The sequence below is a fragment of the Oreochromis aureus genome, linkage group 4, assembly GCF_013358895.1.
Source record: "Oreochromis aureus strain Israel breed Guangdong linkage group 4, ZZ_aureus, whole genome shotgun sequence".
Lineage (NCBI taxonomy): Eukaryota > Metazoa > Chordata > Actinopteri > Cichliformes > Cichlidae > Oreochromis > Oreochromis aureus.
The window spans coordinates 9,974,016-9,997,900 of NC_052945.1; the positions used below are offsets into that span (position 1 = coordinate 9,974,016).

The 23,885-nt window shown below is 38.9% G+C and overlaps 2 protein-coding genes across 8 annotated transcripts in view; one reads left to right on the forward strand and one right to left on the reverse strand.

Moving 5' to 3' along the window:
• gpatch8 (G patch domain containing 8) overlaps positions 1-2,935 on the reverse strand; it is a 27,797-nt gene extending 24,862 nt beyond the window's left edge. For 2 of the 4 annotated variants that reach the window (XM_039611163.1, XM_039611164.1), the window contains exon 1: positions 2,804-2,822. Coding sequence is in view for 1 of the 4 variants with exons in the window: in XM_031729926.2 (XP_031585786.1) it covers positions 2,804-2,848 (45 nt within the window). In the remaining 3 variants the exon portion in view is untranslated. Of the gene's footprint in view, positions 1-2,803 lie in introns of all 4 variants that reach the window. The other 2 variants (XM_031729926.2, XM_039611162.1) reach the window with 2 other exon arrangements.
• map3k14a (mitogen-activated protein kinase kinase kinase 14a) lies at positions 2,901-22,462 on the forward strand. Of its 4 annotated transcripts, XM_031729931.2 has the most exons (17): positions 14,675-14,769; positions 14,882-15,009; positions 16,284-16,556; positions 16,640-16,721; positions 16,837-17,056; positions 17,347-17,730; positions 17,824-17,958; positions 18,051-18,180; positions 18,623-18,751; positions 20,053-20,157; positions 20,252-20,409; positions 20,500-20,650; positions 20,867-21,178; positions 21,271-21,380; positions 21,542-21,680; positions 21,788-21,888; positions 22,006-22,462. In XM_031729931.2, the coding sequence occupies exons 3-17, from the start codon at positions 16,298-16,300 to the stop codon at positions 22,165-22,167; spliced, it is 2,577 nt and encodes an 858-aa protein (XP_031585791.1). In that variant the 5' UTR covers positions 14,675-14,769; positions 14,882-15,009; positions 16,284-16,297; the 3' UTR covers positions 22,168-22,462. The 4 variants fall into 4 exon arrangements, with proteins under 4 accessions (XP_031585793.1, XP_031585790.1, XP_031585789.1 ...); XM_031729933.2 differs by lacking the exons at positions 14,675-14,769; positions 14,882-15,009 and adding an exon at positions 2,901-3,019; XM_031729930.2 differs by lacking the exons at positions 14,675-14,769; positions 14,882-15,009 and adding an exon at positions 10,934-11,030.
• The last annotated feature ends 1,423 nt before the right edge of the window (positions 22,463-23,885 follow it).

The window sequence follows — 23,885 nt, forward strand, 5'->3', positions numbered from 1 at the left end:
TGCTTATGTGGCTGAGCAATGGAACTGCAGCACTTTTTTTTTTTAATTTTTTTTTTTTAGGAAGCCTGGTTTTGCAGAGATAAGCAACTATTTAATTCAGCATACTATAATGAGGTGATGAGATGCCATACTTGCTGTCATTAATTCAGACGAAACAGGACCCTGCATCAGCATGAGCGAAGCCGGGGATTATGAGAAGAAGAGCTGCTCGGGAAGCGCAAAGGGCTTATTTGTGAACAAATCGATGGCTCCCTGCAGTTCCCCCCTCGTCTCCTCTTCTCCTGACTTTCTGTCCAAACCACTTAATGTGCTATCAACACTGCCTCTATCCACCACAATGACTTCTAATTTTCACTGCTGTTTGCTTCCTCATCACTCTGACTCTTAATACATGAACCCCACACCAGTGCTGCATAGAAATGACTCTGACCATGTTCTCCAATCTGCATTACAAGAGTAAACTGCCACTTGTGCAATAGCAGTTAAATAGATGCCCCATACCACATCGCATTAGGAAATGAGAGTTACTCTTTGCAGGAGCTCATGAATTGTGTTATATTATTCTGCAAGTCAAGACTAGTCATGTTCTACAGGTCCAACAGCACTGCTAAGTCATTAAAGAGGACAGGGTTGTTGGGCTAGTTGTGCTATAGATATTAGGTAGACCATCTGTGGGTGTTTCCTGAATAGTGTTGCTTGGCAGCAAGCTTTTATCCATGGAGTCAGAGAGAAACTTTCTGAATACTGAGCATATGAATGCCTTTGCAGCAGTTCTCACATACAGAGCTCTACTGTGCTGTGCTGGAGCTGCCCTCAACAGACTCATTCAGACCACACAGCAATTCATCTCTCACTGACAAACCAGCAAAAAACCCAAGTTCCACAGTGGGTGCAGAGGGGGAAAAAAACAAAACAGTTTCTTATATGCAAGCTTATAATTAGAACTTAATTGCATGTCTGGTAGTTTGTCACAACACTGCTCAAAGAAACAGCTGATTACCAACTGTAATTATGTTTGATAATATTACCAAAATACACCCAATTTTAACCAAAAAGCTTAATACCAGCCCAAAAGACCACATGCTGTAATGTCATTTTTAAAATGTATCTTAATAACAGAACAGAAAAATCTAAGAAATAGGGGCAGAAATCATAAACACAAGCATTCATCCATGGATTAGCATTCAATTAAAGGCTTTAAACTCATTAACTAACCCAGCCTGAACTGCTATCGACATAAAGTGTCTCCTGCTTTTTTACAAAAAGTATAAAATAAAGGGGACATAGACATGACAAAAAGAACTGAACTATGTCCATGTATGTACAATGTGGCAATGCAAGTTTTTCCAAGTAGATAGGGTGATGCTTCCTAGAATCAGTGTTTTGAAATCCCAGGCTAAATGTGTTGGTGATTGGCTTGTTTTATTTATTAAAACTCCTTCCACATTAGTGTACTGTAATTAAGCACATAAAAGTATTAACATGTGCATCAGAATGATATCTGAGATTCAGATTACCACACTGCCATGTATCAACTCTTCTGAAGTATCTTTGAACCAGATGACAGATTACGAACAGATGTTAAAACAGTTACTTCATTCTCACTTGTAGTAACAGCTTATAGACCGCCCAACAACAACAACGGCAAAAGTGGGAAGTCCACAAGAAATAAAAAAAAAAAAAAAAGGTTTAGATGTTTGAAAGAAGTGAGTTACACAGTGGATGAATGACCCTCTAGCGAAGTGTTTATAATGAAACAATACCAACAGTCAATATGCAAGTTTATTTTGTAGTCTAGTAAGCATAACAGTATTTGGTTTCTACTGGGTGCGGTCTTAGATCCAAGATAGGCTAGTGGGGGACAAACAGCGGTTGTGAAATTAATCTATTCAGCTACAGAACCAAGCCAAGTATACAATCTGAATAACGTCATGTCACAAACATAACATTTTTAACTGGCATCGGAGATGTATTTATTAAGATAAAGTCACGACTGACCTTAAGCTGACGCAAAATATTTACAAAGACTCCCAGTTACTGTGTCAATATTGAGCCCGACGTTTAAATGCGGGTGGAAACAAAACAAAAGTGAAGCACTTCAGTGTGAAACCAATGATAAAAGACAGTTAATTTACACAGTTACATTAGCAGATAATCAGCATATGAATGACCAAGGACACGGTACTTAAAATGTGTCGCTAAACATGCTCCTAACTTATACTCTGTGTTTTCAAGTCGATACCGGAGGCAATTTCTGACTAATATCCGACAGCTATCTGTTGCTAGATTCATCCTGACCTGATGATGACCAGCTGTGGTGGAAATTCAGCTGTCAAAATGATACAGCCATTTATGGCTATTATTGCTGCAACAGCTCAATGTGCGTACAAGCTAGCTATGTTAGCTCACTATCCATCCTTAGCATATGTCGAAAAATAATCAGTATGCCCAAGGTCACTAATGAGCTAATTGGGACTCCAGTATCTATTTTGCTGTTGCGTGGTTAAATGTTTGTAGTTTTAGAAAGAAACGGTTAATAATGAAGACGATAACCCAAGACATGGGTCAAATATAGCACAGGCAAACACTGAGCCGTACGGCAAGTTAATATCAAAAGAGCCGCAGTGCACTAGCGTTAGCATAGCTAGCTTGCAGTGCTAGCAACGGGGATCTAGAGCGAAATGCACGATGGTATACACGATACGTCAAAACTGTCCTTAACCTTCAAATAGATATTAACTTACTGAAACACCTCGACACTTTAAAATATATGGAGGTGGACCAAATATTTAACATGCATTACCTGGAAATCACGCTCTTCGTTGAATCTAGAAAATCTGTCGGCCATTTTCTGAACGCAGCAGCAGTTGTGTACTCGCTCAGTCTGTGTCCAACAGAAGCGCGCTGTGGTGGGGAGGACGGTCTGCGGTGAATTTACACTTCACTGCCAATATCCACCAACAACTTCCAGCGTTGTACATGGAAAGCTAGACCGTATCAACATGACTACTTCTACACAGTGTGTATTTTACTTGTGTGAATGTTAAAGTGTTAGGCAACCCGGAGAGCAGAGTGACCTAGTGTCCCACTTTTTGCGAGACAACACAAACGTTTTTATCGCAAATACTGAGACAGTGACCGACATTTTGATTGGATCTAATTTTAAAGAGGACAAATAGAGAGAACATTAGCCAAAATTAGTTTTTGTTGTCACTTTAATTTGTTAGTTTCTACCGTGGGTGGGCTCATTTCAGTTTTGTTAAAGTGTTGCGTTTTTGTTTAGTTTTTAATATTTTCCATGTTAATTTTAGTTTGTCTTTGGGTGATTAAGAGGGTAAGAGCAGTTCAATAATAGAAAGAATAAATTCACTTGAATTACAGCTGTGAGACAAAACGGGGCTCCTTAAAGACATGGAACCAATTCCTCTCATGCTGGTTGTGTTTGGCATATTTGAGCAAAATAACAATGACAAAGAATGAAACTAACTTAGTTTTTTTTTTTTCATTGAATTTAATGCCCTAAGACAGTAAAAACAAATTAAGCTTACTTTTACTTAATAAGTATGAAAATAGCATTCAAACAAAATATTGGGTCATTGTATTCTGTTAATTACTTTCAAGGCAACTGATGATGCCATAATATCTGATATAGATAAGAACCTCCAAGGGCCTAAGATCCACTCATTTCTTACATATATTGTATTAAATAGACTACTCATTTTAGTAAACTAAAAGATAAGCATGTATATATATTTAAAGTGCTTTCTGCTTTATCATAGCAGAATTCAAACAACAGCAGGAAATTTAAATAGGTGGTTACTTACGAAATAAACATACATAAATTAATTAAACAGATAAATAAATAAGGGCTTTGTTTATGTGCAATTTAGCATGGAATTATTAAATATCTCCCCTTGCGCATTACATGAGCCTAGAAAACTACAAAAAATAGAGGTTGTAGATGTCGTTTCTATGCTAAAATGACCTTATTTTAGACGGTTACTAGGTGGTTGCTAAGGATGTATAATCAGACCTTTGCTGATATAAATGTGAAAGAAACATTATATGAATCTTTTATGTGTTACCAGTGCGTAAATTATATAACTGGTGATTTTATTTTGTTGCTTCGTGGCTACTAGGCAACACGACGATGCCATGATATCTGATATAGATAAGTACCTTCAGGAGCCCAAGATGTACTTCTTTTGGTTTGGTTTCTCAACTCCTGTTGATCTTGGAATTTGTGGAAACAAGTTAACAGACAGACAGAGATCCCTGGGGGGGGGGGTTAGGGTGAAACATCTTATTTGGAATTTGATCTCACCAACATCTACGCCTACATTTTTAAAAAGCTGGGACAGCAGCATGTTTTGTAGCTCCGAAAGCAAAACTATTTTCTTATTCTTGTTTGACATTCTTGCTTGTTTTACGGTCATGGCTTTCTTTGTCATATTTTTTTTTGTTTCATGATGCATAATGTGTGACTTGAAACCATTGTAGGTGTGCCAGTTTATCACCTGCATTGTTTTTCTACAAAGCCACGCTGTTGTAATACTTGTAAAATGTGGTATTGTCTTGCTGAAGTAGGCAAGGCCTTCCCAGAAAAAGACATCAACAGGATGGCAGCATGTCTAACTTTCACATTTAACCTGTACAAATACACCCTTGTATCTTTAAAGATCTTGGCTTAAATTAAAAGCAAATGTTAGTTTGTCACACCAGATTACATACACAATACACATGGAATGGAAAGAGGTACACAAACAGTAGCTATATAATGTATGTAGCTTAATTTAAAACATGGCTGAAACAAGCCAGAACATTTCCAGATAAAACACAATGGCATCCACACCTAAGGACGACTCAGAACGTTTTTTCAGATGAAGCCACAAAATTTTATTTGTAAAGCACATTTCAAGTTAAACATCACAAAGTTCTTCAGAACAAAAATAGCACAACATTAATGCAAGTTTAAAAAGCTGACTTTTTAAAAATCACAGTGCTCAAGCTCAGTGGGAGAGAGTTCTGTTCCCTTTAGTTCTCAGCCTTGTCTGATGCACAACCAGCAGGCCCATAAACTCTGAGCTTCCTCAAGGCCTATTTTAGGGATATATGGATGTAAAAGTTCACTGCTGCATTTTCATGCAGACCTCTAAAAGTCAAAACCTGAATCTTAATGTGGACTCTAATGTTAATGGGTAGCCAGTGCAGCTGAATGAGTAACAATGTGAGCACTTTGAAGACTTAATCAAAAACCTCGCATTGGCCTTCTGAACAACCTGCTGATGTTCCAATGAGGCTTTGTTCATACAAGTAAACAATGAATTACAGTAATCTAAACATGATGAAATAAAGGCATGAATAACAATTTCCGAGTCAAATTGTGACACAATGGAACTCAATTTGACTATATTTCGTAAGTGACAAAAAACAAGAGTGAACCAGAGATTTAAAATGAACATCCACAGTGAAGGCAGAAGCAAAAGCTAACAGAGGGTTCCTGGTAGAAAATTTAACAAATAGAACCTAGGGTTCTATTACCTTAAGTACAAATATGTAACTGAATGTCATTTGCATAATAGCAATAAGAAATGACATCAAAAGTGCTTGAGATGCAATGAAGAGCAAGCAGCTATGACAGTAAAGCCCCCAGAACAGAACCTTGTGGCACTTACTTAGAAGGCAGCCAGAAAAACCGATCATTTAGACAGATAGTACCACTCCAAAACAGACCAGTATCCAGTATCTCAGCCTATGAAGCATAATGTGATGCTCAAGGCAGATATCTAAGGCAGAGGTCAAGTCCAATATTAGCAAAATGAAACATTCTCCTACATTACTTAACATTATCAATACATTATTGAGATTTCACTGGGAGACTCTAAGAAGAGCCGTGTCAGTGGGATGAGCTCTATGAAAGTGGTTAAAACAGAAGTTAATGCTGTTCTAACAAGAACAAAATGGAAAAGACAGTGATCATTAAAAAGATCTGTTGAGAGATCAGCATCATTCTATACATGCACATATGTTTCTGTGGATGAAACTGCTAAAACTACCTTGCGCATAGGTTTACATGTTTGATTCGTCTTGATGCATGCTCAATCATCCAGGTAAGTAAATCTCCAAAAGTTGATTCTGTTCATCTGGACGTAGCTTTTTCAGTGGGAGAAACGTTTCGTCACTCATCCAAGTGATTTCTTCAGTCTCAGCTGACTGCAGGTTTCCTGCACCCTCAAGACCGATTGTCTGTATGATCAACTCGGTCACCTATAATTATCTCCAAGTTTCTGGCTTTGACCCTCAACCCGCTGGTAGGCAGCTCTGAACACCACATGCAGAACATGTTGGATTATGTTGGGAAGGTGAGAGATGTCATTATGGAGGCAGATGAAACCATGGTCTAGAACGATGTTACATCTCTCTTCACTTGCATCCCAGTCATGGAAGCACTGGAGGTAGTTCGTAAGAGATTACAGGATGACCCCAACCTCAGCAACAGGACCACTCTCAGCATCGACCAAGTGTGTTTGCTTTTGGAACTGTGTCTTCATTCCACCTATTTCAAATACAAGGGTCAGTTCTACAGGCAGAAACATGGGTGTGCCATGGGCTCCCCAGTATCACCCATCGTGGCCAATTTGTACATGGAAGAAGTGGAAAAGAGGGCTTTGTTATCCTACCCTGGAACACCACAAGTCATTGGTTCAGGTATGTGGATGACACCTGGGTGAAAATCAAATCTCAGGACGTACCACAATTCACGGATCACATTAACTCGGTGGACCGACACATCAAATTCAACAGGGAGGATATGAAAAGTGACAGATTAGCCTTCTTAGACTTTGAGATTTCCATCAGTAATGGGGGACATCTAAAAGCTGATGTGTACCGGAAACCTACGCATACAGATCAGTATTTAAGGTTTGACTCTCATCATCCACTGGAGCATAAACTGGGTGTCATCAGGACGCTACAACACAGAGCGAACACCATCCCTACAGACACAGCAGCCAGGGAAGCAGAAGAACATCACATCAAGAAGGCCCTGAGTAAATGTGGTTATCCCAGCTGGACCTTTTTCAAAGCTGGGAAGGCGCCAAAAAAAAGCTCCAGCCGATCCAGGAGAGAAGGACAACTGCTGCCTAAGGGAAAACCCTCAGTGATCCCGTATGTGTCAGGAGTATCGGAACAGCTGAGGTGCATTTTTTCTAAACACCGGGTCTCTGTGGCTTTCAAACCCCAAAACATGCTGCGCCAAAAATTGGTCCACCCCAAGGATCGGGTCCCCCGACACAGAGTAACATAGTGTACGCTGTTAAGTGCCAGGAGGATTGCCAGGATTTATATATCGGGGAAACCAAACAACCTCTGGCGAAGCGGATGGCACAACACAGAAGAGCTACCTTGTCAGGCCAGGACTCTGCAGTCTATTTACACCTACCGGCCAGTGGACACTCTTTCAATGACGAGGATGTACACATCCTGGACAGGGAGGAACGCTGGTTTGAGCGCTGAGTCAAGGAGGCCATTTACGTGAAAAGGGAAAGACCATCTCTGAATCGAGGAGGGGGCCCAAGGGTACATCTGTCACCATCTTACAATGCTGTGATTGCAGCCATTCCCCAACTCTCTGTGAATGGTACTCATGGCCATTGATCAGTGTTCTTTGATCAGTGGGCTTTGATTAGTGGTTGTTGATCAATGGTCATGAGAATTTGCATAATTATGATTAAGGAACTGACCTCCCAGTCCATTGTTCCTTCAGTGGGCTGGTTTCAGTCATTATGCAAAGGTACTGTTTATAAGATTGGGGAAACCTGCAGTCAGCTGAGACTGAAGAAGTCACTTGGATGAGTGACGAAATGTTTCTCCCACTGAAAATGCTACATCCAGATGAACAGAATCAACCTTTGGAGATTTTAAGCAAATGATTTTAATCTAACAAGGTTTTTTATTACCCATTTAAATTAAATTGCCTGTCTTTAAAAATGAAACTAACATTAGATTGAAAACTCAATATTTTGGCCAGCAAATTTAAATGACATAATCCTTATTCATTGGCGGTGGCTAATAAAAATGTAATTTAGAGATGCAGAAGCAGATAGACAAACATTTTAAGAAGTTAGATATTCATGAGAAAAAAGAGACTGACGTTGTGCAAAAGAGTAGTGGAAATAGTATTAATATATAATGTCTACACTATAACTCAAAGAAAGGAGCAGTAAGGTATAATACAGAAATCTGTAAGTATTTGTGTAAACCTATTACCTGACAAGTGTATTCATCTATTATAGAGTAGTAGAAGAATGTAGGAATGTACAACTGCAGGAAAGATTTCCTGAAATGTTCTTTAGGACAAGTGAGTTCTGCTGCATCTATAGTGCATTATCCTGTTCAACAAGTGACTGAAATGTTTATAAAAATAATGAGTGTGAAAGATACCAATTTAAACACACAACTTCACATCAGTGAGGCTCAGAGGACAATGCATGCCTTATGGCCCCGTGTATTAACCTGTAAAAGACTTAAGTAGGTTATAGCTCCATCTTGTGGTAGATTTATATAAATACAGATATTTTTCTTACAGCATGACGTATGAGCTGATGATATACTGTATTAGATTACTCATCATTATTATCATTTATTTATCCAGGTAAAAGTTTCAGAGAGATTTAGCGAGTGAGTCACTGAGTCAGTCTTTTTCAAGATAGACCTGGCCAAGAGGGCAGCAGATGGTACAGCAAATACAACACATAAGAATATAACAATTACAGAAATGAACACGAATGATAATCAGTATAGACATGTGAAGACAAACATGTGGATAATATGCAAGAACGGATCATTACAAGAGTAATAATAAAAACAGTCCCTCTGACCAAAAGAGCTATTCTTCTGCTCCTTTAAATTGGACTTAATTTCCCCCATGGTAGGACGAATCAGCCCAAGCAGAGATTTCCATTTATATTTTCAGATGAAAACCAACCAATGGGAAAGTCTATGGATAATGGCTACTTGGCAGCACCATACAGAGAACAGTTTGGACAGGAGCACTTCAGTGTGTTTTAACCTGACAAATTATGATATGCAATGATACCTAGATACCTATAACATGTAACCAGTTTAATTTCAATTACTTGAATCCTTTTGCTCTTAGGAAGTGTAGACAACAACTTCTTTTGCCATTTGAGATTAACATGAACTTGGATTTAACACAAACCTCAAAGGCAGGCAGCAGAAATTTAAAGATTTGCACTCCTACAGATAAATGGAATGCAGTATTTGGATAAAATATCACAAAGGTTATTTACATAGAGAGAGATAAAGAGTGGTCCCAATATAGATCTCTGAGGAGCTCCTTTGGATACTGGGAGAAACAAAGAAGAAGACTCAGCAAAGAGGACACACTGTGTTTAACTGACAAGTCATTTGAAAACTAGCTAACAGCTTTTACTGATAAACCAATATTGTTCTCTCTGTTTATTAACATTACATGCCCAACTGTGTGATCTGTAGTTTTTAACATATGAAGGACCACCTCCTCATCACCTCCCTATCATCAACAAAGGGTATATTTCTATATTTCCATATCACCACTGTTCCAAAGCATAAGGTTAAAAATTAAAAGTTTGTGGTTCATCCAGCTTAGGAAAATAAGGTTTAAATTGATGTGGTCTTGAATTCATTGTATCCAACAGCTTTAAAGCCTTGTGGATCTCCATGACATTCAGAAAAGAAAAGCTGAAGAGTTGAATACAAGATTCATTTCGAGCAGTTGCAGAGATAACCTCCTGTTCATTAAGCTGTTTTAAATCTTTATGTAAAGATTCAAATAAAGACCCTGGAGAAACCAAATATTTATTAAAGCCGTTAGGAATGTCACATTTTTCAGTTAAAGTACAGACGTCATCAACAACAAAAAGGGTGTTATATCGCCGTAAGAAGATCGTATTGTTATCCAGAATCTTTTAGAATCATTAAACTGTTTAGTGTTTTGAGGTTGAATTATTTTTGAGTTAAAAATCAGCCAGATTTAGTTTTTCTGGCCTTAGCCCAGCCAGCATCACTTTCTTTGAGGTGACTGGACAGCATTTTACTCTAAATTTGCGGATAGGGGCATGGTTATTTAATATTTTAATGAAAATGTATTTCCATGGCAAATCAATATCACTAATCAGGTTTTATTCAAGTTGCAGTCCTATGAATCGCGGAAGAAAGGTTGCTAAAAAAATCTCGTTTAAAAAACAATTTGTTGTCTTGATTTCAGGAGTATCGATTACCTGACTGCATCTACAACACAGTAATTACTGACATCATTTGCAAGACACTAATATGGGAATATTTATGCGGAGAGTATGTAAAAAATAAATAAATGTGGTGATGATTTTTCTGAGCATTTAAGATTTGGACAAGTTGGACTGTAAATTAGTTGCGTGAGATTAATATTTGTAAATGTAAAACTGCCTGAGACAGAAGATAGTCAGTACGAGTTAAAATCTCCAGCGAGGAGAATTTCAATAAGATCTACTGTAGATACTCATCTTGGTAAAATACATCATAAACGCCTTATATATTAAAATACAAATATCTATATCTCAGCAGAAAGCAAGCAAGACCTATAGATATATAGTAATAGGTTATTAAAACATAAAACAAACAGACAAACAAAGGCTTTTTATGTGCAGTTTATTAAACAGCTCCCCTTTCACGCTGCATGACCGCTTATCCTCTTGTCTTTAAATTAAAAACAGACGCATACATGAAGAGAGAGCATTTTGTCTTCAAATTAAAAGCACAACTATAACTTACAGCCACACGCAAACATTGTGCTCAGTCCGAGCAACATTTAAACATACTGTTACAGTCAGTGATTAATAATAGCGCAATATGTCTTTGCATTCTGGCGCTAAATGTTGTTATTGTAAAAATTAAGGGAACCCAAACACTACTTCGAAATTCAAGCGGAAACAGGAAAGAAGCTACATGATGTCAAGATCGCCATCGGCCGACGCCTAGTTACGGGAAATACGGTAAGTGAAGAATATATAGTATTTATCATAAACGGTTTAACGAAGTTAAGAGCTTTCTGACTTCAGTGTTTCCCGCTGTTTGTCGAGAACTCGATTTCTTGATTTACATGTTTGACTGTTTAACGAATAGTTCAAACATTTTGGGCCCAAGTTTTATGTGAAATGGCGGTGAATGTGGCTAGAAGGAAGTTGGTGCGCGTGCACACAATAACAGCGCGTGTATACACATGAAATTACTGTTTAGTCAAATTATGTTCATTTTTAAATGAATCGCTAAATAGTTAAACATCAAAGGTGTTATCAAAGGTAAATTGTTATAGAGGCTTACTGTAGATTTTACTGTACAGAATATAATTACCGTCGTACTGCTCATACTTCTCAGTGGTACCCTCATTTTATTTGTATTTTTTGTCACAAAGGCTGTACTAACTCTAAACATGAATATGTTGATGTTCTTACCTGGTAAAAAAATTTTTTTAAGAGCATATTAGTGATAGAAAAAAAACTTGCTATATTTGTTATAGGAGTCCTCATAAGAATAGCCGTTATGTATGTTATTATATGTTGTCGCAATATATGCAGTCATATATCTTTTTATGCTCTTATCTGTTTCATTTAAACATTAGAGCCCCCATGTAATCTTGATAGAGCTAAACAATTACATCTACCAGATGTAATTGTTTACATTAGTCACTCTTGGCAGGTCCTATTTTTCAGGTCCAAGTTATGCTGGGCCTCCATACCGCAACAATGCTTGCTAGATCTTTCTTGGCCCAGAGTCAAACTCCTGGCCTGCATTTACAAGCGAATCAGCACTGGTCCAGGTCCACCCTTAAACGAAAAACCTTTTGTTCCTCCTGTGCAAATATCCTGTTCTCATTTTCTTTACAAGATAGCAGGAAAGTGCAAATATGACTGTATTAAGATGAGCTCACTATATAGAAAATGTATAGAAAGATTGCAGCTTAGTAGAACATTATTATAATATACATGCTTTTAGAGTTGTTGACTTTGGCCATGTTTAGTAAACCTATGTTGAATAGCATTGGGAAATGGAGGGGAATGTTTTTCTTGAGGTGTCAAATACGCATTTCTAATATTGATTCATGAGAAAACTGTTTTCCGAATTAATTTTAATTTGTCAAAGAACCCAGTAATGTTTACAGAAAAACTAGGATAACATTAATAACAATGGCTTAGCTCAGAATTTTCCTGGGTAATTATTCTTTTAAAATGCCAGGAGTTTATAGAACATCTCAGTTTAATGGAAATAATGTGCAGCAAAGAGAGGACTATGCATTCTTACTGTAACTGACTGTTTCTTCATTGAAGTTAATATTGAGGAAGTAACTAGAAAAAGGGAAGTTGTTAGACATTAGACAAGGGGTATGACTGAGTACTTGGAGCTGCATTTAAATGTGTGCCTGCAGATGTTTTTTTTTGCAACCTTGTGGATGTGTAGTTGAGGACTGGAATGCTTTCCTGAGAAGCAGCCACCGGTTCTCTTAAGGAACTCTTGCCTGTGTATTCTGAGTCCCTTTTAGCTGTCGTTACTAAAGGGTTTGGAATTTCATTAATCTCTGTGAGAGAAACAGAGCAGCAGAAGCTGTACAGTCACCAACTGTATGTTTTGTTACAGTTTAGTTAAAGATTTCCACAGCAAAGATCATTATGGATTAAAGTTTATAGTGTGCACTATTAGTTACATGTTTATTAGATATGTGTAGACATTTAGGGTGCAAAACTCCTCTAAAACATAATTGTTTAGGTTTCTGATGACACTGACAGGGAAGTGTAGGTTCAGTTTGCATGTAAATCAAAAGACTTTAGTTTTGATTACTTGACCTGCAAAATTAATTTGCAGAATTTGATAATCAGTCATTGCCATTTCTCCAGTTAGTAAAATGCCATGCTTGTCAGTGCAGAAAGTTGGAATAGAAGTTAAAAAATGACCTTAGAGTTGCACAGACTTCTTTTGCAAAAAGTGAAATATTCTCAGGACTGCATGAGCAATATATGGCAATAGTGAAGATCATTGGAGATTCATTTCAGGTATAGGGTTTCTAGAAATGATGTTTGGAATATGGTCAGAATTGGTGGTGTGCCCAAAGCTGAGACGTATAGCCCTATTCTTATCTGTTTTACAGTGGTACCAGGGAGCTGTCGTTTGGTCTGTCTGTTTCCAGATTCATTCACAGCTTAAAACAATTTGACCACAAATGAATGTAAATGAATTTTTGGACAAAAACCCAAAACAAAGCAGAATTTACGTCAAGCTTTTAATAATATGAAGAGGCAATTAAAAACATGAAATTTAAAAATCAAAACCAGCAAATTGCAAAGCAACCCCCAAAAAAAAAACAAAACAAAAAACAAAACAAAACAAAACAAAACCACTGGTCACTGTGGTATATTAAAAGAAACCTTAAAATCTTGAACCTTGAACTAGTAACTTTTGACTGTTTTTTTGTCACACAGTTAATCTGTTGCACATAATGTTGTGGCTAAACTGACTAAATATTTCAGCTCTAGACAGAATGAGTAAATGAGAAAATGATTGGCAGATGAACTGATAATTGGTACTAATTGTTGCCATTTTTATGAGTCATAATATGTGAAGTTGGTGACTAATAGAGTACCAAAAACAAAATTCAAAATGCTTTGACTGTCTACAATGTCTGTACCTGTGTCCTCAAGCTTATGTCGGTTTGGCAGAGATATTGTTGTCATGACAAACAGTTTCCTTATCAGTAGGGGTGGAGTGAGCAACTTACATTGAGCTTTTCGATTATGGCATGTACCAGAACCTGTCAAGTGGTGTTCCGAGTTTCCTGTAGTGGTTTTTGTATGACTAAGTTGTTTTTCTGCTCAAGAGAAAAGCAAGTGAGATTATTTCAGATAGAGCCATCAGATTATTGACAGCTCATACGCTTGCCTCAGTCTAAACACTGTTTTCGGAAATAATTTTTCGCAAGAAGATGCTCATAATGTGAGTTTTCACACTGCCACATTTTCATAAAGAAAGAAACTCTTTGTTGTTTTAACAACAGGACATATAGTGGAGAATGTGGGCGTGTGACATGACATGTGACGTGCTCTTGAATGTTGGCTTGCTACAGGGCACGCACTTATTAGAATATCAGAGCAAATGAAAGGCCACAAATCCCTTCACATTTAGTGGTGTGAATGTGTACAGAAAGTTGACTATCCATTCCGGGTGATTATCAGACTACCTGGTTTAATGTGCACACAGAATTGAAATTGTTTTTCACCCAGTAAAGAAACTTTTTTTAACTGATTTTTCGCTTTTAAACAAATTTGAATTCAGTGCTCGGCTGTACTAATCATATCCTTTGCTTCTTCCTCACTAAAACCTTGTATCTTGATAGTCTGCAAAGATTGAAAGGGTTTAGATATTACCACTACTCACATCACAGTTCATAGTTCACTTTTTTTTTGTCATCATACCCATAAGCAAACCTGTTATCCTTTAATTGGTAGTACTCAAGAGGGCAGAGTAAGTAAACCAGCCCTGTTAGAGGGAGCAGAAGGAGGGGGGAATATGGGGAAGTGTAGATGCATTTCCCATAAGTCATAGTCAGCCAGCTCCTCCCCCCAGTTGGCTGAAAGCCAGCATCAGGAGAGCAGAAAGCAGAGCGGCAGCAACTGAGCTGAGTCGTTACTGAAAAGTCGAACATGAAGGCACGCAAACGGAGCACCTAGTTCGTGTCGATGACAGGTTATTCAGAACAAATACTTGAGAATGCAGTTCAGACTGGCATCTATTGGTATGTCTGCCCGCTACGTCGGCTCACACATACAGAGTCTGTTTTTGTGCCTGTTTGTTGCAGTGGGGTTTTCTCTATTTCCTTTCCACGTAAATTCATTGGGGTGTGGTGGTGCAGCGTCTTAAGACGGAAGTGACAGTTGAGTTGCTTCGCTCTAGATAATCTTGCGGTGCATGAAGTCTGCGTACAAGGTAGTATCATTAATAAACTCAAATAGCTTTAACGTAATTTTGATTATGTTTTGATCTTATTTTTTGCTGTATTCTTACTTGTATCTGTATTTTATTGGTGTTGTCAGCAGCAAAAACATGCAGCGTGCATGTGATTGTTTTAGTCAAGAATTTAGGCTTAATCTTTGTGTGAGAAGCTACTAGTGTAATGGACAAACTGACGCAACTAATTGCAACTGTAGTGCTCTAAATGTAGTTCTCAGTTTGTGCCTTTTAAACTGCATGTAGTTTTCCTGTGTTGGTTTTACAGTCTTACCTGTTGTGCTGGTAATAACTTTTAAGGTGTGAACAGGCAGCCATGCAAATCTTTATTTCAAATTAGTCCAGGCTGTGCAGCCCAGGCATTGCCTAGGTTACTTCCTCTGACTGAAACAGAGTGCATGCACTGAGCGACAGAGTTTGCAACTGTGAAAACAAGGCCGGGGTTTAATTTCCTGTCTCATCTGCCCACCTCAAATTTCACAGTTTCAGTTCATCTGCGCTCCTAAACATGTGTGGCGCAGTAAAATATGTTAAACTTCAAACGAGCCATAATGAAGCAGATCAAATTATTTTTGCGTTTATGCATGGGTGTATAATTCTGTCGTAAACCTTTCATCTTCAGTCAGATTTATGAGCTTTTCTGTTGTGCTCGATTACAGCAGGCAAATGGCACTGTGGAAAGTATTTGCAAAGTGCGCCATAGATGCAAACTAAGAACGAAAAATTAAGAAAAAATGAACAAAAACATACAGCAAAATGCAATGCAACCTTTAACCTGAGATGTGTTTAGTTTTCAGTATCCATTTGTTCCCCTTTTTAGGTATCCTCACTCCCACGCTCACATTAGCAGATAAAAGTCCTTTGTTACATTTTGGAGAAATGGTTTATGCTTATACAAACTTCACAACATTTCTAAAGGTCACTCTTGATGAGTCGCAGCAAGCATCTGACTAACTGAATAAATATGACGCACTGTGAGCTCTGAAGTAACATGTTCATCAAAATCGAAAGCTCAGTTTATAAAGGAGCCAAATATGTTGCCCTCGACCAAAGACAAATTCACTAATTAATATTTAAATAATAATACTAAAAAGTTACTTTTAACTGTCTGGTTATAGCCACACAAACAACCCAGGCGTCTATAACTAAAACCAAATTGATTAACTCTTATATAAGATTAAAGACAAAACATAAAGGCAGGATACAGTTGATAAGGAAAATCGTTATTTATCAGCTGCTTGTGTCTCTTGCAGATTTAGAAGATAACATGGCGGTGAGACAGAGGCTCTTCAACTCAACAGCGCCTTTCACTGGACCACCAAAAGCTGACCTGAAGGGGACATATCCATCATGCTCCAATGCAGAGCAGGAGACTGAGGAGGCACAAGAGGAGGGGAAGGATGGCAAAATGGGATTTACGCAAAAGTGGTCTGCTGATAAACTCACTAAACTCCTGACACATGGAACTGCAGAACAAGTGGAAGAAATGCAGTTCAAGACCTCAACCATTGTTGCTCAGGCAGAATGTAAATATATCTTATTTTTATAGTGTATCACATCAATGAACTTTCCTGTGAGCCAATTTTACATTAACACTGTGCTCTTTTAGGTGAAACCCAGGACTCCCAGGAGTTTAGCCCTTCCTGTTATGAACGATCCTTCCGTGCCTTCCCTAAATGCTTGACCACCAGGTAAGATCTTGGGGACATTCTCCGCATTATAAATTAAATTTCTGTTCAAGGGTCTGTGCTGAATTGTGTAAACATGCCTTAAATTCCTTTTGCTTTCTTCGAATTTCTTTTGAAGTCTTTCATCTGACCAAAACAATGTGGCGTGCCAAACAATGGCCACCATCCAGGAAGCAAGCACATCAATACTCTCCCCAAGAAAGAGTACCCATAGGAGACAGAAACGTAAGGGGAAGAGGAAGAAGCAGCAGAAGAAGAAGGACAAGCAGCGACAGAGACGTCGAATGCCTTCTGGAGTGCCTGAACAAGAAAGTGGAAGTTCTCTGATCCCGATCCTGGTGAGGTTACTCTTCACATCTCTCTGAGTCTTGACTATGAAACTGGATTGAAAAATGGGTTAATATTTAGTATACTGTGCTGTTAAAAGAATTTAAATCATCTTCAACAATAGGGTCCTAATCTCTAGAAGTCCCCATGTAAACATTACCCTTCCTAAATTGTGGAAGTGAAACATTGAATTCCAACAGCCCCGCCTCTTTTGGCCTTGAATTTTTAAGCCTAGAGCAAATTTGGAGGATGTAAACACCATCTTGTCTAAAAACTTTTTTTCTTCTTCTTCTTCTTGTAGGAGGACTCTTCTGTTGAAGAGAGAAGCGATCTCAGTACCTCTTGCTGTAGCAGCTTTGAAAGCTCAGAGGAAGACGACCGAAGGGCTTCTTTTTACAGCCAACAAGTTTACAACAAAGGCTCAAGCTGTTCCCCTTTGAACTGGCCAGTTTTGGGTAACCTCTCCAGTGTTCGGTCATATGAGCACAACAGCAGCTCGGACTCTCTTAGCAGTGTGGGAGACTGCTCACTGGCCCTTGCTGGGCTCAGGGGCTGTGTCAGTCAGGGGGATCCATGCTATGCAGGGCCATTTTTCAAAGAAGTGGAGAGGGAGACTAGGGAAGACGAAGATGAGTTCTCGGAAGCTGACTCTGTTAGCAATGAGGGACTAATTTTTTATCATGAAGTAAGTTCTGCTTTGCTTCAGTCTGCTTGCTTCAGTATGTTTTGGTTTGAAAATTTGCTGAACCAAACTAACCTGTTTCTCTCTTCCTGACAGAAAATTCAGCCTGTGGACTCAGAGTACAAAGAAGGGAGAGAGTATGTCTTCCAGCACTTCATCAAGGAAGGCTCCTATGGTGAAGTACACAGTGCTGAAGATGTGAACAGTGGGTTCAAATTTGCTGCCAAAAAGGTAATTTACAGCATACTGTTTTGTATAAAAACGGTCTTGTTTAAAAGTATGTACATAATCTTAGTATTTTATGTTCCATCTTTTTCTCAAAGATCGCCCTGAAGAGGTTCAACAGTGAGGAGGTGGGTGCGTGGAGTGCCCTCAGATCTCCTCGTGTGGTGAAGCTCTTTGGAGTGGTTAGAGAGGGGCCTAATGTCGTCCTTCTGATGGAACACAAAGCTGGTAAACAATCCCACTATCTTCCCTTCACACACAGCGTATGTTGTTGATACTAACTACTCCTGTTCTCATTTAAACTCAAGAAACAGATGAGATCAATTAAGTGCACCAACATGTACAGTACATGGAACTTGAGTCGACTGAGTTCAAGTGTAGAAAAATACGGATGTGATTAGTGTTGAGATGTGGAAGTGGGTGTTTCTGGGATGCTTGAAATGACTGTTGACCTTACTCAAAGAGTGTTTGTCCAAACTGCACCAAACGTGTGACGCGAGCTCCCTTCCTGATAAACATTGATATACCTGACACATTTTTCCATTGTCATTAAATGCTGGCTTCTTTACAAGCCATAACCCAGAGGAAAAGATTAATCAGATGCTCTCTGTTGGTAAATATTACTGAGACAACAGTCTTTGTCCCGCTCTAACGTTTTGTGTTATTCCAGGCTCTTTGGGCCAGCTGATAGTGGAACGTGGTCGACTGCCAGAGGATTTAAGTCTCCACTACCACTCTCAAGTTTTAACAGCGTTGGAGTACTTAGTGAAGAAAAGGGTGGTGCATCTCGATATTAAAGGTATATTATACAAATGCCATACCTTTGAAAACTTTGATGACTCGAATGTTAGCCTCATATTTAGTATGTTTGGTGTGCCCACATTATGACTGAACAGCCATTGAAGTCATTCATCAACACATGTGGTTATTCATGACACGTATCTTAAGAGTGAGCTTTTGTAAGAATTTTAGTGTAATTTAATCAATTTACAACAGAAAATAAATCCACAAAGTGAAGTTGTTAACTTTTATCCACTTTTTATCTCTGTATAATTTACAAATTAATAACGACTGTGACTGTTCCTGTGACTTCCTAAATATTGGTGATGTTGTCGACTGATAAATTATGGAATGAAAATGGTAAATCCAAAAAAGTAACAATATATCGATATTGGCACTGCCTCACAACACTTTCATTGTGAATATTAAGAGGTAGAGAACAATAGTAATAACAGTAAAACTAAGAAATGTGTCAGCTTGACTTTTACTTGTTGTGGTAGTGGAAAGTTGAAAAAAAGACAGAGAGAAAGTCAGATTTGTAATTAGTTCTCATCAGAGGATTTTGTGTCTATGTGCAGCTGTTGTTTGGAACACAAGTGTCATAGATACAGTCTAGATTTGATCTTCAAGCACCTGGGTTGTGAAACCAGATTACCACAAAGAAAAAGACGGGCTGGGAATTTCCCACAGTGTGACTCACTGCTGTTCTGTAGACACGGCGCATGTGCACAAAATCAGGAGAGCGAGAGAGAAAGGGAGAACGAAACGGAGTGAGGGGGGGATGGGACAAAGAGCAGGAAGTAGTTTGAAAGAGAAGAAGAGGAGAAAAAGTACAATGGACAGAAAGAATACAGAAGATGAAAATAAAGTGGAAAGGGTTATATAGAAGAACAAAGGAAACACAAAAACAGAACAGAAACTGAGATTGAGGAAGAGCAAAAAAGACAGAATAGCTTAAGAGCTGACAAGACATGTTTTGTGGTGTATCTCAAGCGCCATCTGCTGTCTGTAATTTCTCAGGAAAAGCTAGACAATAATACCACAGATCTTCTTTATCTGCGTACGGTTTGTGACTAGTTTCCACATCCATTCCACATTAAAGAGTTGAGCACAGCAGCTGTCCCTGTGTGACTTCATATTTTCCATTCATTTGGCTCCTTTGTCTTAGACTGTTTTGTGTCTAAGCAGCTGCCCTGTTTCTAATTATGTCATCTAAAAACTACACAGCACAAGTCATGGAAATCAACCAAGCACCACTGACATCACACAGCAGCACACAGATTAATGCAATGGATTACTGACTCTGCTTGTTTCTCACAGCCGACAACGTGTTGCTGTCGGATGATGGTAGAGACACCTTCCTATGTGACTTTGGACATGCCGAAAGGCTCGACAATCAGGGTCAGAGCCTCAGTAGGTCCAAAGGTAAATCCTTTTCCACTGAGTAATTTTGGTAAGATGTGCAATTTCTCCACTTACATGTCAGAATTCACAATTTTCTCAATCTATTTGATTACAGATCTGAAGGGCACAGAGACTCACATGGCCCCTGAAATAGTAAAAGGAGAACCCCGCGGAGCTAAAGCAGATGTGTGGAGCAGCTGCTGTATGTTACTGCACATGCTCAATGGTTGTCAGCCTTGGACAAGATACTATAATTGTCGCCTTTATTTGAAGGTATTCTTCGAATACTTTATTGACAGATGTTTGTTCTTTAGAGTACTCGTATCAAGCCTTGACTGAATTCCCTTGGTTGATTGGTTACAGATTGCTAACGAGCCCCCTCCTCTGAGAGAGATCCCACCTGACTGTGGCTCTCTCACTGCTGAAGTTATAAAAGCAGGACTCCAGAAGGATCCACTGAAGAGATCATCAGCATCTGACCTCAAAGAACAAACTGACAGAGCTCTGAGAGAAGGTAAAGTAAATCTGCACTGCATCTGGGTTGATGGTGGTTTCAGCAGTGAGTTTACAGACAATTGAGAGTTTGTTATTTTGCATTTATATGATATGGAATGCTTGGTTTAGTGACCATCAGTTGACCACACTGAGTTTAGTAATACCTGCTATACATTTTGAAGTCAGTTTATCGTAGGTACATAAGTTCATTTAATTTTTATTGATTTGATTGCAGTTGGAGGACTCACCAGCCCAGTGAAGGGTCCCTACTTAGAGCCCTTGCTTAACACCAACAAACCAGGTGACTCCATGCAATTCATCACCAGCAGTGCTGACTTTGAGGATGAAGAGATGCACCAAGAGTCCGTGGAAAAGCTGATCACAACAGGGAGGACAAAGAAACTGACTGATGAAGAAGAGGCAGACGCTGAGAAGTCGAAACGAGGCTCGCCTCATGAACCACAAATGCTGATCTCTGAGCTGAGCCACAAGAGGGACAACAAAATCACCACGGTACCTGAACTTGAGCTGCGGAAGCTGGTTGGAGGTGAGGTTTTCTTTAAGCTGTATTTAATTTCAGGTGTTAAGTATAGCAGATGCTTGAACTCTGTATGCTTTTGTTTTTTTGTTTGTTTGCAGATTTCTATCTGAGCAGCCTCTCCCAGCTTCATTCTGCTGAGATGCAGGAGCAGTTGTTGTCTTGCCTCAGCAGTGACCCTTACTCGAACTGGGAACCGTGGGACAAAAAGGTAAATCAAAATGCAGAGCAGAAATAAAGCCGAAATATCAGGAAAAACATGTTGTTAGGCGAATAGGTTACCAATTACAAGAACTTCTCTGGTGGCCTATTGTTTTGGTTAACAGCAGAATTAATGGACCTACTGTTTGGTTTGTGTTCCCCTTTTTCCAGGACTCTGGCCGCTGGTCTCTGAGCCCAGGAGACGACCTCAGCTCCGGTGTCTTCTCCTACAATAGCCAGCCAGATGGGCAGGTGTTCAGCTTGGATTTCCTGGGTCACACACAGCAGCCACCACCTTGCTGTTTTGAAGGTGAGATGAAAAGCTTCTCTTCTCTACTGTTTAATATGATACCAAATTGTATATATATATTTTTTCTCTTTCGTCATGTGGCTTACTCTGCTTTATTATTGGTCCAGGGGTGGATGTCTGCATCAGAGACTTTAGTGATAAGAAAATCCGGATCAGAGAGATGCGTCGGGTGAAGGTTGGCCATATTGCCACTGGAATCAGTGATCAGGTGAAGTGTACTCACAGCATCCCACGCTATTATATGCAAAAAGCATGTGTTGTTTGTCCATTTCAGCGAAAAATATAAAGATTACACTCGTTTGACGCTTATCTGTGTGTGATTTAGATCTCTGAGAGGGTTTTCACACTGAAAACTGAGCACGGCCAGCAGATTGGTCACGATGAGGAGGTGCAAGAGTCCGGCCTGGCGCTCCGCTGTTTTCCAGCTCCAGACTTCAGCACTTCCTGGAGATGGAGAATCAAAGATGGCATGCTGGAAACACGATAGAGCCCTCAGCTACTTTATTCCAGCTGCAATTTCATATTAACCGCTCATCATTTCATGTTGTGCTTCAAACACGTGTCTTCAGCTTTTGTTGATGTGTGAGGGACCATAAAAACATTTGTGAGCCTCCACTTTAACAAACTGCTTTTGTGCCTAAAATATCATAAATAAAATTTAAAAATAAAAAATAAAATGAAATATAAAAGAAGATTGATTTTTAGCTTTGTGTCTTGTAATGTTGCATGTGTCAATGTTTACGATGAGTCAATAAACATAAAACTGTGAAGTCTGTGAAAAATTGTGATCTCTCTTTTTATTTCATACAAAAACAGGTTTGTAATACTTATAAGTTGATAGTTCACACAACGATTTAGAAGTTACAGCTATATAGTTACTAATTATATTATTACTATTACTATAATAAATATAATGGTTTCCCATTAGGATAAAGTTGGTCTCATTTTACTTTTCAGCCTTTTAAGGTTATATCCAATATCCTTTAATAAATAATAATAATAATAATGATAATAATAATAATAATAAAAGAAAGGCCTTTTCTATTTGTTCCACACTGGTGGCAGCCTCCCCCTCCCTCATGGATGAATATATCAGTCAGTCTGGTGACTAGGGATGGGTATTGATAAGATTTTAACGATTCCGATTCCATTTTCGATTCTGTTTAACGATTCGATTCTTTATCGATTCTCTTATCGATTCTTGTTTTTAAAAAGGAGAACACTAAGGTCGATTAGCTTAGAATTTTGTTTTATATCTTCTCTTTGAACAAGATAGAAATTTAGGAGTAACATGGCCTTATAAACCCAACAGTGAGATCTTAAGAGATCCACAGCCTATGGCTCTTCAATGGGGTGTCACAGGGTCCCCGGGGAAAATTGTAAATGTAAAATAATAAAATAAATATTCTTCTGTAGCAATAACAAAGTATAACATAAATTATTCTGTAGCAATTACACAAGAATATCCAGTAATGTCCCTGCCTACAATTAAACACATTCACTTACCATCTGCTGTGGCAAATGGCTGCAAGGTTTTGACCACAAACTAGTCACTGCTCGGTGACATTCGGGCCTGAAAAGAGACGCTACCGGTGGACTGCAGCGACAACTGCCAGCGAGCGCCAGCCAGACTCTGTCTGTCTGTCTCATCACGGTCACCTAAATGCGCAGTAATGGCAGGTTTTGTAATAAAGCAGATCGCACTAACATAATATGCACTGTTAGTTGATTATTTACCTGCCGCATTAACGGGAGAGGACGTGCAAACGTTACCGCTGCTGCTGGGTTGAGATTCACGAGTCCGGAGCGGAATTAAAAACACGACATTCATTTAAGGTTATCGCGTTTTGTGAGCAAATGCTTTTGCATATTCGTAGTGTTTCCTCCTTTAAATGAAATATCTACTTTGCAAGTATTGCAAGTTGTCCTGTTGTCATCCGTTCTGGTAAAGTATAACCAAACTTTTGAGCGTTTGAGCCGCTTAGGTGCCGTGTTTCCTGCCAGGTACGCTCCGCAACGTGGTGACGTCATTAAGGGCGACTGGAATCGATAAGGGAATCGTTTGCAAAAATGGCAAACGATTCCAAGGAATTGAAACAGTGGGAACCGGTTCTCAACAAGAACCGGTTTTCGATACCCATCCCTACTGGTGACTGATGACTATTGCATATTTACCAGAATCTTTGGTGCAGAGCGAGGCTAATC

What these genes read in the sequence shown, in the direction of transcription:
- map3k14a (XM_031729929.2), top strand. Translation starts at nt 14,794, where the DNA reads ATGCAGTTCAGACTGGCATCTATTG. An exon ending in GTTCTCTGATCCCGATCCTG is followed by an intron (nt 17,057 to 17,346) that starts GTGAGGTTACTC and finishes TTCTTCTTGTAG; the next exon opens with GAGGACTCTTCTGTTGAAGA. An exon ending in TCAAATTTGCTGCCAAAAAG is followed by an intron (nt 17,959 to 18,050) that starts GTAATTTACAGC and finishes TTTTTCTCAAAG; the next exon opens with ATCGCCCTGAAGAGGTTCAA.